This window comes from Phoca vitulina, unplaced genomic scaffold, assembly GCF_004348235.1.
Source record: "Phoca vitulina isolate PV1807 unplaced genomic scaffold, GSC_HSeal_1.0 scaffold19, whole genome shotgun sequence".
In the NCBI taxonomy this organism is placed as follows: domain Eukaryota; kingdom Metazoa; phylum Chordata; class Mammalia; order Carnivora; family Phocidae; genus Phoca; species Phoca vitulina.
In genome coordinates, this window is record NW_022589722.1 from 27,948,193 (window position 1) to 27,973,309 (window position 25,117).

The following is a 25,117-nucleotide window of genomic DNA, read 5'->3' on the forward strand; positions in this document are numbered from 1 at the left end:
ACAGTTTCACACAATTCCTATTGTATTTCATTTGTTCCAATGGTCTTGTGTTAAAAAAAAAAAACATCTGGGGCGCCTGGGTGGCTCAGTCGTTAAGCATCTGCCTTTGGCTCGGGTCATGATCCCAGGGTCCTGGGATCGAGCCCCGCATCGGGCTCCCTGCTCCACGGGAAGCCTGCTTCTCCCTCTCCCACTCCCCCTGCTTGTGTTCCCTCTCTCACTGTGTCTCTCTGTGTCAAATAAATAAATAAAATCTTAAAAAAAAAAATCAGCTTCGGGCTGACTGAGTCCGTAGAGCATGCGACTCTTGATCCCCAGGTCATGAGTTCAAGCCCTATGTTGGGTGTAGAGATTACTTAAAAACAAAAACAAAAAACAGCTTACAACTGATGACATATCTTTATTCGGCACCTTTTTTTTTCTTAGTGGTACATTTAAAAATGATGCATCTTAAACTTGATGAAATACGGTAATCCAGAAGCTGTTACCATCCCTTTGCTTGAAGCCCTTCGGCGCTGTTTTGTGAATTCTAAAGGAAATAAGAATATGGACAACATTTTAGTCTTCAAGCGATTCCAGTATAATGTATCCCACCGGTTCCTCACAATCACCGTTTGGAGGAGGCAGGGCAGGTATGATGGTTGACACACTCTCGATCTTGGGAGCGGGCACAGATCCTCCTGACACAGCTCTCGCACCCTTCCCTGAATGCTGCCTCACAAGAAACCGGCTCAGATTCCAGGCTCTTTCTGGTGGGGAGAAGTTCTGCTCGCCCTAGGAGAAGAGAGAAATCCTTCTGGACCCTTTCTCCAAAGGGCATTAGCCTCCTGCCCCGGCCACGGGGGACGCAGGAAAATCCTGCTTCTAAGTCCATTCCCGTGGGCAGCCCAGCAACCATGCCTGGGCTACCACGCAGGAGCCAAGAGGACAGGTGTGGATCCAGGAGGCCACTCACTCAAACCTCTGCGCTCCAGGGGCAGGGTCAGTTCCCTGGGTCCGCTCCCTTCCGCCTCAACCGGCATCTCAACGTGGACACTGCCTGGTTCTCTGACCACCGCCCCTCACGTGACCAGCCCCTTCGCCCACTCACCCCCCACGCTCGTCCTTGCGCCATAATCTCCGCCCTCCCTTCAAAGCCCCGCCCCCCGGCTTGGCGCAGGCCCCGCCCCTTCCCATCTGAGGGGCGGCAGGAGGGGGCCTGGAGAAAGATGGCCGTGAATCAGAGTCACACCCAGAACCGCCGCGGGGCCATCATCCCTTTTGGCGAAAGGTGCCTGAAGGGAAGCCGGGGGGCGGGGAGGGGTGCTGTCAGAGTCGGGAGGAGACCGATGGGTGGGGCTGGCGGCTTGCAAAGTCTCAGCCAATCGGAGCCTCTCCCGCCTTTTCCGGGCGCCGCAGGCGGAGCCCCGTCCCCGCCACTGGAGCGCGCGTGCCCCGGCGGGCGTTTAGGGGCTCCGAGGTGGCAGAGGCTGGAGCGCGTGGCCTCGCTCAGGTAAATGCGCGGGTGCGCGGTGCGAGGCGCTCGTCGCCTCAGAAGAAAGGCAGTAGTGGGGTGTCGCGCCGCCCTTCCGGGTCGCGTGCAGCTGCCGTTGGGAGCGCGAGACCTCCGCGGGGTGACGGCGGCCGGGGTGGGGGTGGGGGAGGCGGTGGGCGCGCCCCTCCGGTGCTCCCGGAACACCGAGGCGGAAGAGGCGGGAGTGCGGACCACTCTGAGGATGCCGCGCTGTCGGGGCCTCGCCTCGCCCTCAGAACCTCCAGAAGCCCCCTTTCTGTTCGCCCCGACGGGGTGGGGGGATGGCTGCCCTTACTTTACCGTAAAGGTGGGGACCAGACCCCTAGGGAGGAGGACGCTGGCTGCGCGGCTCTTCGGGGTTCGCGCGGTGGCTGAGCGCGGGGCCGGCGGGGCCCACCCCTCGCTCCCCTTCCCACCTCATGCGTCATCTCCACGCCGCTCCTCTCCTCGGTTCCTCCCTCCCAGCTTTCCAGACTCCTGCGCGGTGCCCCCGGCAGTTCTTCCTTAGGCTCCCGTCTCTGCTCCGACTGGCCCTCGGGCTCCTTTGCTGTCCGGTAGCGGTGAGATTGACACCCGGTGCTGTGTTCCAGGGAGACTGCGCATTTGTCGGAAAGATCCGCTAAGACAGGACCGAGTGCTCATGTCCAGATCTGTTTTCTCTGCTTCCTCCCCCAGAAAATGTTCTTGACAGATTCCCACGGGCGGTGGAGGCCGTCCGTCTTCCCCTGTAGTAGGAGATGATGGCCCGCCACTCGGACCGCGAGGTCTGCCTGGTCACCGGCCTAGCGTGCTTTGACCTGGGTGCAGCTGGCTCTGCGCCCTGAAGCCACTTCTGATCTGGTGTCTGGGCATCTTCTCGCTCAGCCTCGGGTCTGTCTCTCTGCTTTTCTGTGTGTGGGTTGGAGGCAGGGCATGAAGCATGTTTTAAAAAATTGTAGCAGAAACACCGATTTTATGGCCCTTTGAGCTCTCTTGATGGGGTCCGTTCTGTGCTCGTGAATGCTTAATCATCGCCAAACACTTGTAAGAGCTTTATACTCATCACTGCTCTATCTACAATGAGGATCAGTAGTGTTTCCCTTATTTCTCAGGGAATTTCTCAAACTGAAACAAAGAGAAGTAAATTGCTTAAAATCATATATATGGCCAGTGCATGTGGGAGAGCTTTGATTGGGGTTTGAACTTCTCAACTCCAGCTGTCCCTCAGAAAGGAAAAGGACTGCTTCTCTGCCTTCTCCTCCTCAGAGAAGACCCACCCCGTCAGTGCTCTGGCTTCTTGTGTAGAAAACGACCATATTTCTTTATTTTTATTTTATTAATTTTTTTTATTTGAGCATAGTTGATTCACAATGTTACGTTAGTTTCAGGTGTACAACATAGTGATTGGACTGCTCTGTAAGTTATGCTATGCTCACCATAAGTGTAGTCACCCTCTGTCACCATACAATGCTATTACAGTATCATTGACTGTGTTCCCTATGCTGTACCTGTTATTCCTGTGACTTATTCATTCCAAAACTGGAAGCCTGTATCTCCCATTCCCCTTCACCCATTTTACCCAACCCCCCAAGACGTTCCCTCTGGCAACCATCAGTTTGTCCTCTGTGTTTATTTTGCTTTTTGTGTGTTTATTCGTTTTGTTTTTTAGATTCCATGTACGAGTGAAATTATATGGTATTCGTCTTTCTCAGTTTGATTTATTCCACTTAGTGTAATACCTTCTGGGTCCACCCATGTTGTTGCAAATGGCACAAATCCCATCCTTTTTTACGGCTGCATAATATTCCTGTGTGTGTGTGTGTGTGTGTGTGTGTGTGTGTGTGTGTGTGTGTATCACATCTTCCTTATCTAATTTTCTATGGAGGAACACTTATGTTACTTCCATATGTTGGCTACTGTAAATAATGCTGCAGTAAACGTAGGGGTGCATATATCTTTTCAAATCAGTGTTTTCATTTTCTTTAGGTAAATACCCAGTAGTGCAATCACTGGATTATATGGTATCTCTATTTTTAATTTTTTGAGAAAACTCCATACTCTTTTCCACAGTGTCTGCATCAATTTACATTCCTGCAGACAGTGCAGTTTCTCCACGTCCTCTCCAACACTTACTTCTTGTCTTTTTGATTTTAGCCATTCTGACAGGTGTGAAGTGATCTTTCACTGTGGTTTTGATTTGCATGTCCCTGAAGATGAGTGATGCTGAGCATCTTTTCACGTGTCTGTTGGCCATCTGTATGTCTTCTTTGTAAAAAATGTCTATTCAGTTCCTCTGCCCATTTTTTAATACGATCGTTTTGGGTTCTTTTGGTATTGATAGAAACTACTTTAAAGAAATAGGTTGAGGGCGCCTGGGTGGCTCAGGTCATGATCACAGGGTCCTGGGATGGAGCCCCGCATCGGGCTCCCTGCTCGGCAGGAAGCCTGCTTCTCCCTCTCCCACTCCCCCTGCTTGTGTTCCTGCTCTCGCTATCTCTCTCTCTCTCAAATAAATAAATAAAATCTTTTTTTTTTAAAAAAAGAAATAGGTTGAGAAGGAGAAGATTGGTTGTATTTTGACTTCTTTTGCCTATTCAGAATACACATTTGAGAAATTCATCACACTGTAGCTGTGTTCTGGGGAGGTTGTTGTTTTTTTTTTCCCAGCTAAGTTATAATTGTGCAGATAGGGCTCTACTGGTAAATAGGGAAGACACTGAGTTTTCTTTTTTTAACCAATATTCTAAAATTGTACAGATAGTACCATATGTGTTTATTGTAGAAAAATTAGAAAAAAAATTAAATTACCCCAGATTCCAACATCCAGTGCTTTTTACATTTTGGTATGTATCCTTCTGCACTTCCCTCCATGGAAATATATGCAACACCCCCACACCCGAGACTGCTTTGTAATTTGGTTTTTTTTTTTTTTAATATTTTATTTATTTATTTGACAGAGAGAGACACAGCGAGAGAGGGGAACACAAGCAGGGGGAGTGGGAGAGGGAGAAGCAGGCTTCCCGCAGAGCAGGGAGCCCAATGCGGGGCTCGATCCCAGGACTCTGGGATCACGACCCGAGCCGAAGGCAGACGCTTAACGACTGAGCCACCCAGGCGCCCCTGCTTTGTAATTTGTTTTCCTCACTTACCAATGTATTGGGAATGCTCTCCAGTATCAATATCTACATCATTATTTTTAATAACTGGTATTCCAGTATGCATGAATCTTCGTTCAAGCCCCTATCCGGGATGTTCAGGGTGTAATTTGTCATTGCTTCAGTGAACACTTTTGACAACTTATCTTTGCCCACCTGTCAAAATGGTTCTTGGGGATATGTTCCTGAAAGTGGAACTGTGGAATCAGAGGATCTAGACTTTTTAAAAAAGATTAAAATGTATTTTAAAAAAATATAAAAATTCAAAGGTATTTTAAATTATACAAATGTATATAGAAATACATGTTTTTGCAAAGTCACCCTATAGAATTATATCAATTTATATTCCTCTCAATACTCAGAGTGCCCATTTCACCACACCCTTGACAACACCTGGTGTTAAACTTTGCTATCTCTGCCAGTTTGAATAATTGAATCTTGAAAAAAATGTATTGGTAGTGAATTTATTTTTTTCCTAAGGTTGTTGGCTATTTGTCTTTGATAAATTTTCTTTGTAATTTTTACTAAGTTGTTCATGATTTTGTGTTTGTGTGTGGTAAAAAACATAAAATGAAATTTACCATATTAGCTATTTTTAGAAAATAGAAATTATATATATATATTTAAGGTGTACAACATGATGATGTGATGTACATATACGTACTGAAATGATTTCTACAGTCAAGCTAATTAACACATCATCTCCTCACACAGTTACCCTTTTTTTGGCATGATGCCTGTGCCTGATATCTACTCTCTTAGCATATTTCCAGTGTTCAATATATCTTTTTTAAAAAAAGATTTTACTTATTTATTTGACAGAGGGCAAGAGAGCACAAGCAGGGGAGCAGCAGAGGGAGAGGGAGAAGCAGGCTCCCCGCCGAGCAGGGAGCACGATGTGGGGCTCGATCCCGGGAACCTGGGATCGTGACCTGAGCCGAAGGCGGAAACCCAACTGACTGAGCCATCCAGGCGCCCTTTCAATATACTCATTAAGTGTAGTCATCATGCCTACAGTACATTGGATCTCTAAACTTATTCATCCTACATAACTACAAATTTATAGCCTTTGACCACCATCTCCCCATTTCCCCCATTCCCTGAGTCCCTGGTAACCACCATTCTACTTTTTGCTTCTATGCATTTGACTTTTTTTTTCTTAAGATTCTACATATAAGTGAGATCATACAGTATTTATCTTTCTCCGGGTTATTTTAGTTAGCACAGTGTTCTCAAGGTTCATTCATGTTGTAGCGTGTGACAGGATTTCCTTCTTATGATTGAATGATACATATATATAAATACCACATCTTCTTTATCCATTCATCCATTGACTTACACGTAGGTTGTTTCTATATCTTGGGTATTGTGAATAATGCTGCAGTGAATGTAGGAGTGCAGGTATCTCTTTGATATCCTATTTTCATTTCCTTTGGATATACACCCAGAAGTGAGATTGCTGGATCATATGGTAGTTCCATTTTTATTACATTGATTGATATTCATATGTTGAACCATCCTATGTTCCAGGAATAAATCCCAGTTGGTCATGTATATAATCCTCTTAATGTACTGTTATATTCACTTTGCTAGTATTTTGTTGAGGATTTTTGCATCAGTGTTTTTCAGAGATGTTAATCTGTAGTTTTCTTGTCTTGTAGTATCTTTTTCTAGCTTTGACATCAGGGTAATGCTGGCCTCAGAGAATGACCTTGGAAGTGTTCCCTTCTCTTCAGTTTTTGGGCAGATTTTCAGGAGGATTAGTGTTAAGTATTCTTTCAATGTTTGGTGAATTGTCCAGTGTAGCCCTCTGGTTCTGGGCTTTTCTTTGCTGGGAAGTTCTTGGTTACTGATTCAATCTTTTTACTTATTATTGGTTTGTTCAGGTTTTCTATTTATTCATGAATTAGCTCCTGGGAATTTATCCATTTCTTCTAGGTTATCCAATATGTTGGCATACAATTTTTCATAATATTCTCTTATAATCCTTTTTATTTTTGCAGCATCCGTTGTAATGTCCTTTCTTTCATTTCTGATTTTGGTAATTTGAGTCATCTCTCTTTTTTTAATTAGTTAATCTAGCCAAGGGTTTGTCAGATCTTTAAAAAAAGACAACAACTTAGTTTCACTGATTTTTTTTTCTGTTGCTTTTATATTCTCTCTCTTATTTATGTCAGCTCTAATCTTTATTTCCTTCCTTCTACTAGCTTTGGGTTTAGTTTGTTCTTTAGTTTCTGGAGGTATAAAGTTAGGTTGTTAACTTGAGATCTTTATTCTCTTTTATGTATGCATATACATGTTTCTATCTAGAAACTTCCCTCTTAACAGTGCTTTGATGCATCCCATAGTTTTGGCATGTTGTGTTTTCATTCTTATTCATTTCAAGGTATTTTCCAATTTCCCTTGAGACTTTTTATTTGACCTATTGGTTATATAAAAATGTGTTGCTTCATTTCCACATATTTGTGGATTTTCCAGTTTTCGTCATGCTATTGATTTCTAGTTTCATTCCATTGTAATCAGAAAAAATACTTCAGATGATTTTAATTTCCTTGAATTTGTTGACTTGTTTTGTGGCCTAACATGTAACCTATCATGGAGAATGTTCCATGTGTACTTAAGAACATGGTTGAATCACCGTATTGTACACTTGAAATTAACACAACACTGCATGTTAATTATACTTCAATAAAAAATAGTAAAAAATAAAGTTAGTCTCTTGTAAATAGCATATAGTTGGATCTAAAATTGTTCATCTTTTGGAAGGTTCATATATCAGAACCATTTCTTTAGCTGGGAACCTACTTACAAATTATAGATAAAAAGTATGTGAAGTATGTGAAATCTTTGCATATTTAGTAGCAGTTACTTAGAGCTCAATGCATTATAAGGATATTAACTCAAATTCAGATGATTAACTATTGGAGCTTGAATTTTTGGTGAAGTTCTTGTTAGTGCTGGAGACATAAGGATATTTGATATCCTTAACCAAATGGTGCTGTGAAATTTCATTTGCAGTTTTTACCTCTTTTTTAGAAATTTGTTGTCTCCACATTATAACATTTACCAACGTGGTGAAAATTCATTCTTTGTTTCACTGGACTATACTTTCACTGAAATTTTGCAGTCAATATGCCATCCTTGTAGGACAGTGGTTCTCAGTCTGGGGTGATTTTGCCCCCCAGGAGACATTTTGGTTTTCACAATTTGGGGTGGGGGTGGGCTACTACTGATATTTGGTGGGAAGAGGCAAGGGATGCTGCCAAACAATCTACAAAGCACAGCCCACAACAACAAATAATTATCCAACCCAAACAGTCACCCAGTGCCAAGATTGAGAAACCCCATGTATTATATGCTGACCCAAGGACATGACAGAATGAAATTGCAGAGTACTACTACCTCCTGAGTATTTCAACATGTCTAGAGCCAAATTTATGTCCCTACTTCCCAATAAGCTTCTTTTTCTGACTTTCCTATTTCTTTAGAGGTAAAAATCACCTTTGATTTCTCATGACTTTTTTGTCTCCCAGATCCAATGAATTACCAAACTCAGGGGATTCTTTCTTCACAGTCTTTTAAATTTGATTAATTGATTTATTGAGGTTTTACACTTAATATATAAACCCGCTTTTTTACTGAGGTAAAATTCATATAACATATAATTTGCCATTTTAACCATTTTAAAATGTACAATTCAGAGGCTTTTAGTATATTCGCAATATCATGCAATCACCACCATTGTCTAATTTCAGAACATTTTCATCACCCCAAAAGAAACTGTACCTATTAAGCAGTCACTCCTCATTCTTCATTCAACCCAGCTCCTAACAACCTCTGATCAAAAGTACAACCAGACAGAAGATAATAAAGCAATAGAGGAACTGAACAACACTATTGGACCCGATTGGCCCTAACAGACATGTGCAAAACCCTCCACCCTTCTTTCTTCTTTAGTCCATTTTGGTTTTTGTCTCTAGGAATTTATCTGTTTCAAATAGATTATCTAATTTGTTGGCATATAATTGTTCATATATTCGCTCATAATCGTTTTTTCCTATAAATTCTCTGATAACATACCCACTTTTATTTCAAATTTTAGTAATTTGGGTTTTCTTTCTTTTTTTCTTAGTCTAGGTAAAAGTTGGTCAGTTTTGCTGATCTTAAGGGATTAAGTTTTGGTTTTAGTAATTCTTTTGTTTCTAGTCTTTATTTATGTCCACTATAATCTTTATTATTTCCTTCCTTCTGCTAGCTTTGGGTTTTGTTTGGTCTTGTTTTTCTAGTTTCCTAGTGTGGAAAATTATTGATTTGCTCTTCTTAAAAAAATTGCAAACAGGGGCGCCTGGGTGACTCAGTCGTTAGGCGTCTGCCTTCGGCTTGGGTCATGGTCCCATGGTCCTGGGATCAAGCCCCGCATCGGGCTCCCTGCTCGGCGGGAAGTCTGCTTCTCCCTCTCCCACTCCCCCTGCTTGTGTTCCCTCTTTGGCTGTCTCTCTCTGTCAAATAAATAAAATCTTTAAAAAAAAAATTGCAAACATTAAAACCTATAAATTTCCTTCTTAAGCACTACTTTTGCTACATCTCAAAAGTTTTGGTATGTGTGTTTTCATTTTTATTCATCTCAAAGTTTCTAATTTCTAGTGATTCAATTCTATTTTCTAATTTCACTTGTGATTTCTTTTTTGACCCATTAGTTGTTTAAGAGCATTTTGTTTAATTTTCACATATTTGTTAATTTGTCAGATTCCCTCTGTTATTATTTATAATTTCATTCCATTGTGGTCAGAAAAGATACTCGATATGACTGCAGTCTTCATAAATTTAGTGAGACTTGTTTTGTTGCCTAGCATATGGTCTGTCTTACAGAATGTTTCATGTGTATTTGAGAAGAATGTGTATTCTACCTTTGTGGGTGAAGGTCCTTATATGTCAAGGTCCTTGACTTTTATTAGATGCATTCATGTTTATATTTGTAATGCCTTTTTGATGATGGCCCTTTTATCATGATATAATATTGCCTCATAATAATTTTTGTTTTAAAGTCTTTTTTCTGATATTAGTATAGCCACTGCAGCTCTCTTTTGGCTACTGTTTGATGGAATATCTTTTTTCATCCTTTCATTTTAAACCTATTTGTGTCTTTGGATCTAAAGTAAGTCTTTTGTAGACAGTATATAGGGAATCATATTTTAAAAATGTATATTTTGCTAATCTCTGGCTTTTAATTGGAGAGTTTAATTCATTTACACTTAATGTAATTATTGATAAGGAAGGATTTAACTTCTGCTCCTTTGCTATTTGCTTCCTATATGTTTCAATTCCTTCATTAATGCCTTCCTTTGTGTTTAATAGACATTTCCTAATATACCATCTTGATTCCCTCCTCATTTCTTTTACTGTTTATATTTTAGTTATTCTCTTTGTGGTTGTCCTGAAGATGACATTTAACATCTTAATTAACAATCTAGTTCAAATCAATACCAATTTAGTTTTTTAATTTTTTATTATTTTTTATTTTTAAAGATTTTATTTATTTATTTGACAGATATATATAGAGAGAGCACAAGTAGGCCAAGTGGCAGGCAGAGGGAGAGGGAGAAGCAGGCTCTCTGCTGAGCAGGGAGCCAGACATGGGGCTCGATCCCAGGACCCCAGGATCATGACCTGAGCCGAAGGCAGCCGCTTAACCGACTGAACCACCCAGGCGCCCCGACACCCAATTTAGTTTTTTTAAAGATCTTATTTATTTACTTCAGAGAGAGAGAGAACAAGTGAGAGAGAGAGAGAGCATGAGTGGGGGGCGGGGGTGGGCAGAGGGAAAAGGATAAGCAGATTCCCCACTGAGCAGGGAGCCCTACACAGGGCTTGACCCCAGGACCCTGGGATCGTGACCTGAGCCAATGGCAGACACTTAACCGACTGAGCCACCCAGGTGCCCCAGTACCAATTTAGTTTTAATTGTATGCAAAAAATTGGTTCCTATATAGCTCTGTCCCTTCATACTGTTATTATCCCAAATTACATCTTTATACATTGTGTACCCATCACTATAGATCTACAATTATTGTTTTATGCAATTGACTTTTAATTCATATAGGAAGAAATGAAGAGTTCCAAACCAAAAGTACATTAATACTGACTTTTATATTTACCTATGTATTTAGCTTTACCAGTGTTCTCTGTTTATTTGTATGGGTTTGATTTACTGTCTGTGTCTTTTTATATTTATTTATTTTAATTTTTTTAGAGAGAGGTGGGGGAGGGGCAGAGGGCGAGGGGAAGAGAGAATCCCAGTCAGGCTCCACACACAGCATGGAGCCCGATGTGGGGCTCGATTTCACAGCCCTGAGATCATAACCTGAGCCGAAATCAAGAGTTAGACTCTTAACTGACTGAGCCACCCAGGTGCCCCTTTAGTGTCTTTTTATTTCAGGCTGAAGGACTTCCTTTGGCATTTCTTACAGTTCAGACCTATTAGTGATGAACTCTCAGTTTTTGTTTACTTGGTAATATTTTAATTTCTCCTTAATTTTCGAAGGATGGTTTTGCCAGATACAGAATTTTTGGTTGACAGATTTTTTTTCTTTTTAGCACTTTGTATACATCATCCTACTACCTCCTGCCTCCATAGTTTTTTTTTTTTTTTTTTAAGATTTTATTTATTTGATGGGGCGCCTGGGTGGCTCAGTCGTTAAGCGTCTGCCTTCGGCTCAGGTCATGATCCCAGGGTCCTGGGATCAAGCCCCGCATCGGGCTCCCTGCTCCGCAGGAAGCCTGCTTCTCCCTCTCCCACTCCCCCTGCTTGTGTTCTGCTCTCGTTAACTCTCTCTCTGTCAAATAAATAAATAAAATCTTAAAAAAAAAAAAAAAAAGATTTTATTTATTTGAGGGGTGCCTGGGTGGCTCAGTCAGTTAAGCATCTGCCTTCGGCTTGGCTCATTGTCCCAGGGTCCTGGGATCGAGTCCTGTGTTAGGCTCCCTGCTCAGTGGGGAGTCTGCTTCTTCCTCTCCCTCTACTCCTCCCCCACTCATGCTCTCTCTCTCTCTCTCTCCTGCTCTCTCTCTCAAATAAGTAAATAAAAATCTTTTAAAAAATTTTTTTAAATGATAAAAAAAGATTTTATTTATTTGAGAGAGTGAGAGAGAGCACAAGCAGGGGGAGGGGCAGAGGTAGAGGGGCAAATAGACTCCACACTGAGCAGGGAGCCTGACGTGGGGCTCGATCCCAAGACCCTGGGATCAGGACCTGAGCCAAAGGCAGCCACTTAACCGACTGAGCCACCCAGGTGCCCCTGCCTCCATAGTTTTTTATGAGAAGTCAGCTATTTGTCTTATTGAGGTTTCTTTGTACATGATGATTCTTTTCCCTTGCTGCTTTTAAGAGTCTCTGTATTTGGCTTTCAGCAGTTTGATTATAATGTGTCTTGGTGTGGATCTTTTTGAGTTTATCGTAGTAGGAATTTGTTGAGCTTGGATATGTAGATTCGTGTCTTTCATTAAATTGGAGGCGATTTTGGCCATTATTTCTTCAAATTTTCTTTTTGCCCCCCTTTTCCCTCTCTCCTTCTGGCAGTCTCATTATGCATTTGGTTGTAAGCTTGATTTTGTCCAACAGGTCTGTTAGGCTCTGTTCATTTTTCTTCATTCTTTTTTCTTTCTGTTACTTGGGTAGTAATTGTTATTCCTTTTTTTTTTTAAGATTTTATTTATTTATTTGACAGAGAGAGACAAAGCAAGAGAAGGAGCACAAGCATGAAGAGTGGGAGAGGGAGAAGCAGGCTTCCTGCTGAGCAGGGAGCCTGATGCAGGGCTCGATCCCAGGACCCTGAGATGAGATCATGACCTGAGCCGAAGGCAGACGCCTAACGACTGAGCCACCCAGGCGCCCCAGTAACTGTTATTCTTAATTGACCTATCTTCAAGTTCACTGATTCTTTCCTCTGCCTGCTGAAATCTGCCATTAATCCCAGCACTATTGAATTTTTCATTTTACTTATTGTAGTCTCCACCTGCAGAATTTCTATTTGGTTCATTTTTCTATTTCTGTCTCTTTATTGATATTCTCTTCTTTTTGAGACATTGTTCTCATTATCTCCTTTGGTTATTTAGACATGGTTTCCTTTAACTTTTTAAGCATACTTAAAATAGTTTATTTAAAGTCTTGGTCTAGTGGGGTGCCTGGCTGGTTCAGTCAGTAGAGCGTGTGACTCTTGATCTTGGAGTTGGGAGTTTGAGCACCACGTTGTGGGTGGAGTTCACCTAAAAAACAAACAAACAAACAAATAATGTCTTTGTTTAGTTAATCCAATATGTGGGCTTCCTCAGGGCAGTTTCTATTAATTTGATTGTCTAATGTTCACAGAAGAACATATGGGCTATACTTACTTGTTTCTTTGCATGCCTCGTGACTTTTTGTTGTTGAAAACTGGACATTCTGAATATTATAATTTGGCAACTCTGAAAATCAGATTTTCTCTCTTCCTCAGGGTACTTTGTTGCTGCTTGTTGTAGTTATTGTTTAATGGCTTTTCTGAATTATAAATTTTGTAAAGTTTGTACTCTTTGTCATGTGTGGCCACTGAAGTCTCTTGTTAACTTAGTAGCCAACTAGTGATTTGACTATTTCCTCATATATCTGAACCAAAAACCAAAACCAAAACAAAATGAAAACCCCAAAAATAAAACAAAAACTTCCCGCTTTTGCAGATGGGGTCTACTTATGTGTTTGGAGCATGTTTTTGTCACTCAGCCAGGCAGTTTACAGCTCTGTCTTAGCTTTCACTTCCTGCTTGAGCAGAGCCTCGTTGTCAACCAGAGGTAAAAGTTTTGGGCCTTCTCAGTTTTCTTCTGAGCATGAATCCAGCCCTGGGCAGATATGCACGTGGCTTTCTAGATTCCCATGAATATGGTCAGAGCTTTTCAAAGCCTTTATTCCCTAAAGCATCTCATCAGCCTTTCCTCCCTAACTTTTCAGTTTTGTTTGTTTGCACTAAGTGTCATCCTTTGCCCCAGATAGCAGCAACTAATACATTTACCTTGAACTGTTTTTGACAAATGCACCCTGGGTAGTCACCTGGGTAGTTCCTGAATTAGGCACATACCCTTTGAGCCAACCCCTCAGGGAGCGACCAGACAAGTTAAAACAACCACAATTCTTTGAGAATAAGGTGTGTTCTGCTCCCTTTGGTACTTGACACCACACTAAGAATGTGGGTTATTTTTAAGGCTGTTGCCAAACTGGGGATTGGAGGATGGTACCAGGGTAAGTTAAAGTGTCACAAAGCTCTCTTATTGAGACTCAACTATTTTGTCCTGATTAAACATTCTCTTAGTTGCTATAAGGTTTTGATTAGATTCCAGAGTTCTGAACTGAGTTTTGGAGTGCCCTATTTAAGATTTATTTATTTACTTGAGAGAGAGAGAGAGAGAGGAGGCGCAGAGGGAAAGGGAGAGAGTGTCCCAAGCAGACTCCTCGCTGAGTGTGGACCATGACTCGGGACATGATCCCAGACCCTGAGACCACAACCTGACCCCAAACCAAGAGTCTGACACTCAACTGACTGCACCAGACAGGCACTCCTGGAGTTCCTATTTTTCCTGATATTTTTGCTGGCATCCTATATTTTCATTGTATCTTAAAAAGCCCTTTTTATCAACACACCACCACCCCAGTTCCGGTTCTTATCACTGCACATCAGGAATATTTTAGGGATTCTTTTTTTTTTTTTTTTTAAGTAATCTCCACACCCAACGTGGGACTTGAACTCATGACCCCAAGATCAAGAGCTGCATGCTCTACTGACTGAGCCAGCACAGCACCCCTTAGGGATTCTTAAAGTGGTGCCTCTGATATACCACCACCTCCTTGATCATGTGACTAGCCTGCTGTGAGAGCTGCAGCTCAGTTTCTTCTTGCCTTTTAAGTGGTGTCTCCAAGCTCTAGTTCCAGCATGGCTTTCCAGCTCTATCTCACTGGTCTCCCCGCGCCCCCCTCACTCCCATGCTGTTTTGATGAATCCACACAGGTAGGCTGCTCCCAAGTGTGCAATTTGCTTTCCACTGCATACCTCCATTGATGCTGCTCTCGCACCTCCATTCATGCTGTTTGTTCCCCATCTGGATTGTCCCCTACCTTCACCTCTGCCTACGGAAACACTATTCATATCTTAAGAATCAACTCACACTTCAACCTTTCTATAAAGTCATTTTTAATCACTTCAACCAAAGCTAATCTCCTTCCACTAAATTGCTATGACATTTTTGTGCCATTAATGTGATGTATGTCATATTACTGCTTGCATTATTATCTATAATCATGTTTTCATTCATTCATTCTTTTGATAAATATTTAGTAGCATCCACTGTTTGCTAGGGCTAGAGTGGAAAGACATTGTCCTTAATGATCATTAGTTAAGACATTGAACAAATAAGCACATATGTATTATAATAATTACTTAGAAAGAGAAGAAACCCAATAGGATTCTGTGAGTGAGAATAGGATGAGTTCAAGTTTCTCAGGTTAATAGTGAGGGAGAACATGACAGGTAGAGTGAACAACATGCCAGAGGAATCTGGAGCACTCTGTGTGCCTTACCGTTTCTATAAGAGTTAGGGAAACATTTGCATTACCACAGTGCTTTATACTTCCTGCATATAAAGAAAGAAATTAATGAGTAAACATTAAGAAGAAGGTAAATTTTATAAGAAAAAAAAGAACCTGGGGCGCCTGGGTGGCTCAGTCAGGTAAGCCTCTGACTCTTGGTTTCAGCTCAGGTCATGATTTCAGGGTCCTGAGATCAAGCCCCCCATAGGGCTCCCCACTCAGCAGGGAGTCCGCTTCCCCTCTCCCTCTCCCTCTGCCCCTCCCCCTGCTTGTGCACTTTTCTCTCTAAAATAAATAAATAAATCTTTAAAAAAAAAAACCCAATGATAAAAGGGAGGAGAATAAGTGAACAGTCAGAGAATAAGATCATTTAATTTCCTTTCTGTTTCAATAAAATAATGGCAGTAGCAGCAGCAGCTAACATTTATTGAGTGCTTACTCTGGACTAGGACTGTGCTAAAAGCTTTATATGTGTCATTTTATGTAACTTCTAAATTGTGTTGTGTCTGCCCTTTCTTTTCTGCAGTATCTTGGCTCAGTGTCAGGATGTAGAGCTCTCCTTTCTACAGCAACCAGAGGGATCCAGTCTCTTCAGTGGTACAAAGAGGGGAACACTGTTTCTCACTTCATACCGGGTAATTCTACTTCTACTTTGATCGGATTAACTGCACATTTGTTTTCCTTAAAATGGAGAGAGGTTAGACATTGACTTTCAAAGTGTTTTAAAACATTCACACTTTTATGATTTTCCATGTTGAGGAATATGGAAGAAAATGGGTGATGTTTCTCAATTAGGCCAGGATGTCAAAGCAGCCTTGACCTTAGAATTGCTCTGCTATGTCTCAATCCGTGGACAAACTGCATTCCTTCTCTGAAATTTCTTTCCTTCTCCTAGGTGATCTTCGTGACCTCACACACAGTCAATGACTCCATGTTTTCTTTTATGATGCCATTTGATCTAATGAGTAACTGCACCATCGAACAACCAGTCTTTACCTCCAACTTCATTAAAGGAATCATTCAGGCAGCTCCAGATGGTAAGTGTTCCCCTTCAGAAGTGTTTTTTTTTGTTGTTGTTGTTGTTTTTCTCAAAAGCTTCCAGAAGGTTTAAGATTCAGACTTGGCTCATGCTGGAATTTAAAGAAAGCTGCCCTGCTCCTTTAGGTAGTGCTTCTCTCTGTCTGGGGCAGTCCTCTCTGGCCAGCGGTGCCAGCATCTTAGTGAGTGTGTGCCATTTCTTCCCCCAGGTGGCTGGGATGGACAGGCTACTTTTAAATTAGCCTTCAGAAAAGGAGGTGCCATCGAATTTGCCCAGTTGATGATGAAAGCTGCCTCTGCTGGTGAGCAATGCTAGTAAAGATACTAAATGCTTTGGGGTTTTGAGGCCTGTGGAATTGAAGTAGGACTGTCTCCCATCGGGTCAAGACTTTGGCCTCTGTGGTCAGGCAGTTGGTAGCTGCCCATGTATTCAGCAGGCATTTCCTGAGCCTCCCTACTATGGGACACGTACCATACCACATGCTGGGAGCAAGATTATTCAGTCCCTCCGTGTCTTAAAGGAGTTTGCAATCTACCAGGAGCTTATACTCAGACACCTGAATGACTGATTTTACCTGATAATCTTTTGTCCCTTTAAATGCTGGTCTTATATCACTGAGTAGTCTCATTTTCAGGTCAGGGAGCCCCAGTTGCCTGAGCTCTTTTACCTCTGTCATGCCTTTTTGTCTTTTCTCCTCTCTGGCTTTTCCTTTGCTTCTCTTAGGTTTAGTTCCCTCTTCCCTGAGAAGAGGGAATAGGTATTGTCAAGCACTACGGCACCGACCTAGCCTACATACCAGATAACTCTTTCAGACTTCGGATACAAGTAATCCTTTTATGGGGCACCTGGCCGGCTCAGTCTGTAGAGCATGTGACTCTTGATCTAGGGGTTGTGAGTTCAAGTCCCATGTTGGGCACAGAGCCTACTAAAAAAAATAAATAAATCCCTTAATGATATATTTTTATTTAATCTAGCCTCATTTCATATCCCTACTCTCTCACCTTTTGTACTCCAATCTAACTAGACTTCTTTGTGCCTTGTTCTCTCATCTCTGAGCCTTCATGCTATTTGTTCTTTATGGGTAATTTTTTAAATTAATTAACTAATTAATTAATTTATTTATATTTTTAAAGTAAACTCTATACCCAATATGGGGCTTGAACTCATGACCCCAGGATCAAGAGTCACATGCTCTACTGACTGAGCCCACCAGGTGCCCTGAAATTTGCTCTGTCTGGAATGTTCTTTCTCTTTCTCCCTTGCCTCCACCCCCAACTCCAATCTAGTTGAGATGAACACAATCTAGTTGAGATGGACATATGCAAATATGCCATAATAGAGACATGGACAAAGTGCTGGGGACACAGAAGGATGGAATGAATTTTCTAGCTTAGAAGACTGACTAGATCATGATGCTATAAACCATGGTTAAGAATACAAGAGACAGAACCATGAGAGACGATGGACTCTGAAAAACAAACTGGGGGTTCTAGAGGGGAGGGGGTTGGGAGGATGGGTTAGCCTGGTGATGGGTATTGAGGAGGGCACGTTCTGCATGGAGCACTGGGTGTTATACACAAACAATGAATCATGGAACACTATATCTAAAACTAATGATGTAATGTATGGGGATTAACATAACAATAAAAAAATTAAAAAAAAAAAAAGAATACAAGAGACAGTCTAAGTTGGAGAGGAAATGAGTTCAATTTTAGATATAATAATACTAACATTTAATGAATGCTTACCATATAGTGGGCAGTGTTCCAAGCCCTTTACATGTGTCAATATTTGTAACCCTCACAAAAACTTATGATGTAGCTACAATCATTTTCCCCAGTTGAAAACAGGGGAAACTGAGGCAGTAATGGTTATACAGTTTCCCAAGGCTGTCCAGGTAGACAGTGATGGAGCTAGAATCTGAACCCTAAACCTCTTCTCGCTCTTTTTTTTGAACTTTTTATTTTGAAAAATAATCATATCTATGGAAAAGTTGCAAGAATATTACAACAAACTCTCATGGACCATTTGTCTAGATTCACCCATTATTAACATTTTCCCACATTTGCTTTATCTTATTCTTTTTTTGCTTTTTTTTAAATTAAGATTTTATTTATTTATTTGACGGAGAGACACAGCCAGAGAGGGAACACAAGCAGGGGGAGTGGGAGAGGGAGAAGCAGGCTTCCTGCGGAGGAGGGAGCCCGATGCGGGGCTCGATCCCAGGACCGTGGGATCATGATCTGAGCCGAAGGCAGACGCTTAATGACTGAGCCACCCAGGCGCCCCTTTGCTTTTGTTTTTACTGAACTATTTGGGAGTAAGTCACAAAGATCATTTCCTTCATTCCTAAGTATTTAGGAGCAAGGGTATTCTCTTATCTACCCTCAGTCTACTTACCAAACTCAGAAAATTTAACATAGAAACAATGCTATTATTTAATATATGGTTTATATTCAAATTCAAATGGTTAAGCCATTACTGTTCCTAATTCTAATAGCACACTTTTTTTTTCCAATAAGGATCTAATCCCAGATTACACATTGAATTTAGTTGTCCTACGTCTTTGGTCTCCTTTAATAAGGACTCAACCTTTCTTTGTCTTTCTTGACATTGACATTTTAAAGAGAATACAGGCTTATTGTTTTGTAGAATGTCCCTTAATTTGGGTTTGTCTGTTTCCTCATGCTCAGATGCAGGTCATGCATTTTGGCAGGAATACTGTATTAAATGATGTTGTATTCTTTTGATCCTATACTCTTAATTCCTGCATCTTATTAAATGTGAGGTACATCGGAATGCTAGTGGCCAGTGGATGTGCAGCTGGGAGCTCCAAAGATGAACTATATCTAGAGACTGATTTAGAAATCCTCAGCACACAGGTCATCTCTGGAGCCATGTGAGTAATAGGATCATTCAGTGACTTAAGGATGGTATTCCAAGGGTCCTCAACATCTCAGGGATGGGTAGGGAGGAGTGACGGTAATGAAGATTGCAAAGGGGCTGACTGAGGTAGGAGGAGAATTGAGTGAGTTTATTATCCCAGAGGTCAAGGAAGGAAAGTTTCAAGCATTACTGAGTGGTCATCTGTCAGCTGCTACAGAGATGTTTGATAAAATTAAGACTGAAAAATGTGCATTGCATGTGGCAATTTGAGTTTGTTGGTGGTCTTAACAAGAGAGAAATGCTAAAGAAGACAGGTGGCAGAAAAGCCATATATAGGAAATTGAGGAGTAAGAAATTTTTTTACTGTTACCTTTAAGATACAGTGCAAAGATATAAAGACCAAGGAGTTCACACGCTGTACCCAACCAACAGCTCATCGTTGTCCAAAGGACAGACAGCATCTGGAAGCCTGACATTGGATAACAAGGTGTCCTGGCAGACAGAGCATAGCCATGTGGAACCCAGAGTCAGGGGACACTTGGAAGTCCAGCTCCTCTTTGCTACAGATGTATGCAGAACTCAGAATAACTGCATACTGAGTCTTGAATTTACTCTTATTTTTGGCCTCACAGTACTGAGGGGGGCTTATTTTTAGGATTATGGATTAAGAATCAGGCAATGTGTGGGGATCCTCTTTGTGCTCTCATTAAGATCTGTTCCTTGGCCTGCAAAGCTACAGAGTCCCAGCAGTTACATAGCTACTTGGGAAGAGTTTAGGCAACTTATGTGAACTTGGCCCAATGTCTGGACCTATTATGGGTCTGATTATGTCATGGCTTATGTGTGGGAGCCTACCCCCACTCCCCCAGTAAGAGTCAGGGCTTGTGAGATGGGCTTCCTTGAGGCCTTTAGAATTAACTACCCATCATGCTTCATGATCTGATTCTTTGACACTTTGCAGAAGTCCCTTCCCCTCTGCAGAGCTGACTTGTTGGGGCTCTTTGATTCTTGTTTTTACCAAATATATATTGAGTACCTATTGTTTGCCAAACACTGTATAAGATAATTGAGAACACAACAGTGAACAAGGCGTCATAGTCCCTACCATTGTTAAACTTACAGTCTAGTGAGAGTCATATAAGAAATAAGCAAACAGAGACGCCTGGGTGGCTCAGTCATTAAGTGTCTGCCTTTGGTTCAGATCATGATCCCAGGGTCCTGGGATGGAGCCCCGCGTCGGGCTCCTTGCTCAGCGGGTAGCCTTCTTCTCCCTCCCCCTCTGCCTGCTGCTCTGCCTACTTGTGCTCTCTCTCTCTCTGTGTCAAATAAATAAATAAAATCTTTTAAAAAAAAGAAGAAATAAGCAAACATAAATTAATAAAATAATTACTTCTGGGAAGAATATTAATAGGATATTGAAAAGGAGGATAATAGGGGTAAAGCGGACAACTTTAGATTTATAATGAATTAGTTAAGATAATGCTAGCTACTGAAACAGATAAACCCCAAATTATCAATAGCTTAAGTCAATAGATATTACTGCTTATGTAAAGGACAATCAGCAGGGGTAAAAGGGGGCTCTGAACCACATAGCCCTTTAGGGACCCAGGGTACTAGGGTCTCTGCCATCTTTAAAGCATGGCTTCCACAGCCCCCCTGGATAGCCAGCAGAGAGGGAAAGAGAGTAAAGATTTCACCAGGGAAGCTTGCACCAGGGAAGACCTGGAAGCGGTGTACATTACTTCTGGTCATATGCCATAGGCCAGAAATTGGTGTGGTAGGCTGATAACGGTTCCCAAAGATATATCCATGTCCTAGTCCTCAGAATCTGTGAATGTTGCCTTGTTTGGAAAAAGAAATCTTTGCAGATGTAATTAATTTAAGGATCTTGAGATGAGGGGATTACCCTGGATTATCCAGGTGGGCCCCAAATGCCATCACAAGGGTCCTTATAAGAGAGATGCCGAGGAAGATAACAAGAAGTGCTTTCTTTCTTCTGTATCACGTTGCCATTACATTGGTCTTTAATGGATGTATCTTGCCAACTTGTTAGAATCCTCACTTGGAAATGTTTTCTGAATATTTTTTGTGGTAAGTGCTATGCTAGGCCCTGAATAAGCACAGGCAAATAAGACACAATCTCTGCCCTCAAGAAGCATACAGTTCAGGACAAGGGAGGTGTATATTTTTTATCTTGTATCCTGGGAACATTGTTGGACACACATGTAAGATGATGGTTGATACTCAATTAATTATTTGGTTGATAGCTACTGTACATCTGACTTAAAAGAATTAAGAAGTCCTTATTTTGCCAAACTTGTCTTCTCAGCTGCCAGAGGAGTTCCACTTGGAAGTGTAAATTACTGGTTCAGCACTCCAGGACTGTACGTAGTTACTGGGCAGGGGCGCATGATGTGCTCCCAACAGATGCCTTGTCCAGGTAAGGAATGGCAGGGAAGTTCTTCTTGGGAGGTGGAAAAGTATGCCAGGGGCTCAAAGATCCACTCATTACTAGTTTGCCTCCAACTCTGCTACAGGAGAAACAGGAGAAGTTTAGGGAATTGGAAAATAGTTGAGTCCATGACTTCATTTCTAGACTGAAGCCCAGTGGCAGGTCAGCAAGTGACTGGGCTTCAGTTTCAGGCTTACTTTTAATTGTAATGTACACACATATGGAGCATACTTGGGAAACTCCTGTTAGCGGGAACAGTCACTTCCTGCTTATAGCCTGAGCAGAAAAAGTGTGCTCTTCCCCACCTCACCCTTCCCATTTCACACAAGTATAGCCATCATGCTTGTGCCATGCACTTCAACCTCACTGAGGACTCCAGCTTTATGCCCTGTGCCCTTTAACAGTTGTGCCTGTCCACAGTGATTCTCAAACGTGGTCCACAGTCTACAGGTGGGCCACAAAGGGTCTCCTAACAGGCTGTCAGCAGGCCCCAAAATGTAGCCCTTTCTTGAGTTCTCCTTGGAACATGACATTACATGTCTACCAGCTTTTAGTTTTGTACGCAACTGATGTCACAAAATTACATCTTTATAGTTGTGTACCTAAAAATATAATCTAATAATTCTTTTAAATGCATTCATCTCTTAGAGGTGCCTGGGTGGCTCAGTTGGTTAAGCCTCTGACTCTTGGTTTCAGCTCAGGTTGTGATCTCAGGGTCGTGAGATCAAGCCCTGTGTCAGGCTCTGTGGTCAGTTTGGAGTTTTCTTGGGATTCTTTTCCCCCTCCTCCTCCCTCCCCTTCTGCTCCTTCCCCCACTTTCATGCACTCTCTCTCCTTAATAAATAAATAAAAATCTTTAAAATAAATAAATAAATGCATTAGTCTCTTAAATTATGTAGAAAAAAAATGGAATTACAAGCCATTGGTAGAAAAATACTAGCTTTTGTAATTGTCCAGTGATTCACCTTTACTGAGATCTTTAGTTCTATAAGAGATGGCTTTAAATTATTGTCTGTTGTCCTTTCACTTCACCCTGCAGGACTACCTTAAGCACTTCTTGCCCTGCAAGAATGAACTTCAGCTTTTGTTTATCTGGGAACATCTTCATTTCTCCCTCACTCTTGAAGGAGTTTGGCCAAATAGAGGATTCTTGTTTGACAGTTTATTTCTGGCCTCTAAAGTTTCTGATGAGAAATCTGCTAATTATCTTATTGAGGATCCCTTGTATGTGATGATTCACTTCTCTCTTGCTGCTTTCAAGATTCTCCCTTTGTCTCTGTCTTTTGAAAGTTTAATTAGAATGTATCTCAGCGTGTGTTTCTTTAAGTTGATCTTACTTGAAGTTCATTGAGCTTCCTGGATGTTTATATTCATGTTTTCATCAAATATGGGAAGTTTACAGTCATTATTTCTTCAAATATTTGCTCTGTCCCTTTTTCTCCTCCTTCTGGGACTTCCACAGTATGTATGTTGGTCTGCTCGGTGGTGTTCCACAGGTCCCTCAGTTCACTGTTCTTCAGTGTTTGGTTGGGTTGTTGTTGTTGTTTTTTCCCTATTCCTCAACCTCTACTGTTTCCATTGTCTTATCTTCAAGTTAACGGATTCATTCTTCTGCCTACTCAAATCTGAATTTGAATCCCTCTAGTGAATTTTTCATTTCAGTTACTGTACTATTCAGCTCCAGAATTTCTTTTTGGTTTCTTGTTAAGTTTTCCACCTCTACTGATATTTGTGTTTGATGCATACATCATTTTCTTGACTTCCTCCACATTTTCCTTTAGTTCTTTGAGAATCTTTAAGACCATTCTTTTAAAGTTTTTTTCTAGTTAGCTGAAACATAAATATGTATTACAGCAAAATAACTTGACAGTTGTCCATTCATTGACTCAGTTAAACCACTTTGGAAATGTAGCCAAGAAAATAAATAAAGCCCAGGTTTATTGCAATGTGAATTAGAAAGTTGGAAACGGGGTGCCTGGGTGGTGCAGTTAAGTGTCAGACTCTTGGTTTCAGCTTAGGTGGTGATCTCAGGATCCTGGGATCGGGTCCACCTCGTCTTTGAGCTCAGTGTGGAGTCTGCTTAAGACTTTCTCCCTCTCCCTCTGCCCCTCCCCGCTCCTGTGCTTGAGCTCGAGCGTGCTCTCTCTCTCAAATAAATAAATAAATAAAAGCTAAAAAAAAGAAAGTTGGAAACAATATGCTCTCCTACAGCAGGGAAATTAAGTAGCACCTATCCATGTGGTAAAATATTGTCCAGCTTTTAATGTATGAAATATGTTAATAATATAAAGAAATTTTTTATAATGTCAAGTAAAAAGAGCCAGATAAAAAAATGTGTGGGTGTTATGATTGTGATTGTATAAAAATATTAAGAGATCCTACAAAGAAATACACCAAAATATTAAGTTTTTGTCTTTGAGAATGGAATTATAGATGACTTTTAAAGTTCATCTTTTCTCTATTTTCCAAATGCATATTCCCATTGAGCATGTATTACTTTCTTCATACTCAAACAAAATTAAGTAAATTATATCTATGAGCACAACTATAAGTAATATAGAGATATAACTGTAGGGTTATTTTCGTGTTAATTTGAACCCCTCCACAACAGGAAATGATAAAACCTTCATCTTGTGGTGGCTGAAGGATCTGGTTTTAGCATTATTCTGCCTGAATTCTCTTCCTGTGTCAGTTTGCTTCTTCCTCCTTCTTACCTACTCCTTGTCCACTCTAAAAAATGAGTAACTGATTTTTTTTTCCTTCTCAGCATACCCATTTGTTGTCTATGGAGCCCCACAGGCAGGATACAGAACCGCACAAGTGGGATACGGACACCTGCAGGCGGGATACGTACCCCCACAGGCGGGATACGGACTCTCACCAGGGGTGTATGGAACCCCACAGGTGGGATACGGACCCCCACAAGCAGGATATGGGTCCCCACCTGTGGGATACAGACCCCCACCTGGGGTATATGGAACCCCCCCTGCAGGATACGGACCCCTACCAGCTGGAAATGAAGCTTCACCGGCTGCAAACGAAACCCCACCTGCTGCAAATGAAGCCCCGCCTCCAGGATATGAAGTTCCACCTGCTGGAAATGGAGCTGGGTCTAGCAGATTTATGGCAGCCCAGCCTGCTGGGCATGAGCCTTCTCTCCCCCCTGCTTCGTCTTCTGTGGTCCAGCCACCATCTTTCAGGAAATAACCCTTGAAGACTCACCAAGCAAAGTGGCACTCAAGAACCAAGGTCAGGACAAGAAGGCGGACTCAGCTATGTGATTAAAGGCGTGTCTGAGGTAGTGTGGCACCCTGAGGGAGGGCAGTCTTAGGGGGAGGATAAAGCTTTACTTCCATGCCTAGACTTTAGAAGCTGAGTCAACTCTTGATTAGATGGGCCAAAGGAGAAGTAGAATTAGAGCTAATTCCCTGATAATTTGGTTGACATTGGCCTGCATTTTTTAACATATGTGAGGGTGAAAAAAGCT

The 25,117-nt window shown here is 41.6% G+C and overlaps 1 protein-coding gene across 1 annotated transcript; it reads left to right on the top strand.

Moving 5' to 3' along the window:
* The first annotated feature begins 1,208 nt into the window (after positions 1 to 1,208).
* On the top strand, positions 1,209 to 25,117 carry WBP2NL (WBP2 N-terminal like). Its single transcript, XM_032416920.1, has 7 exons — positions 1,209 to 1,302; positions 1,399 to 1,492; positions 15,780 to 15,888; positions 16,149 to 16,290; positions 16,501 to 16,593; positions 21,508 to 21,618; positions 24,398 to 25,117. The coding sequence occupies exons 1-7, from the start codon at positions 1,209 to 1,211 to the stop codon at positions 24,835 to 24,837; spliced, it is 1,083 nt and encodes a 360-aa protein (XP_032272811.1). The 3' UTR covers positions 24,838 to 25,117.

What these genes read in the sequence shown, in the direction of transcription:
- WBP2NL (XM_032416920.1), top strand. Translation starts at nt 1,209, where the DNA reads ATGGCCGTGAATCAGAGTCACACCCAGAACCGCCGCGGGGCCATCATC. An exon ending in CATTCAGGCAGCTCCAGATG is followed by an intron (nt 16,291 to 16,500) that starts GTAAGTGTTCCC and finishes TTCTTCCCCCAG; the next exon opens with GTGGCTGGGATGGACAGGCT. An exon ending in GATGAAAGCTGCCTCTGCTG is followed by an intron (nt 16,594 to 21,507) that starts GTGAGCAATGCT and finishes TTGTCTTCTCAG; the next exon opens with CTGCCAGAGGAGTTCCACTT.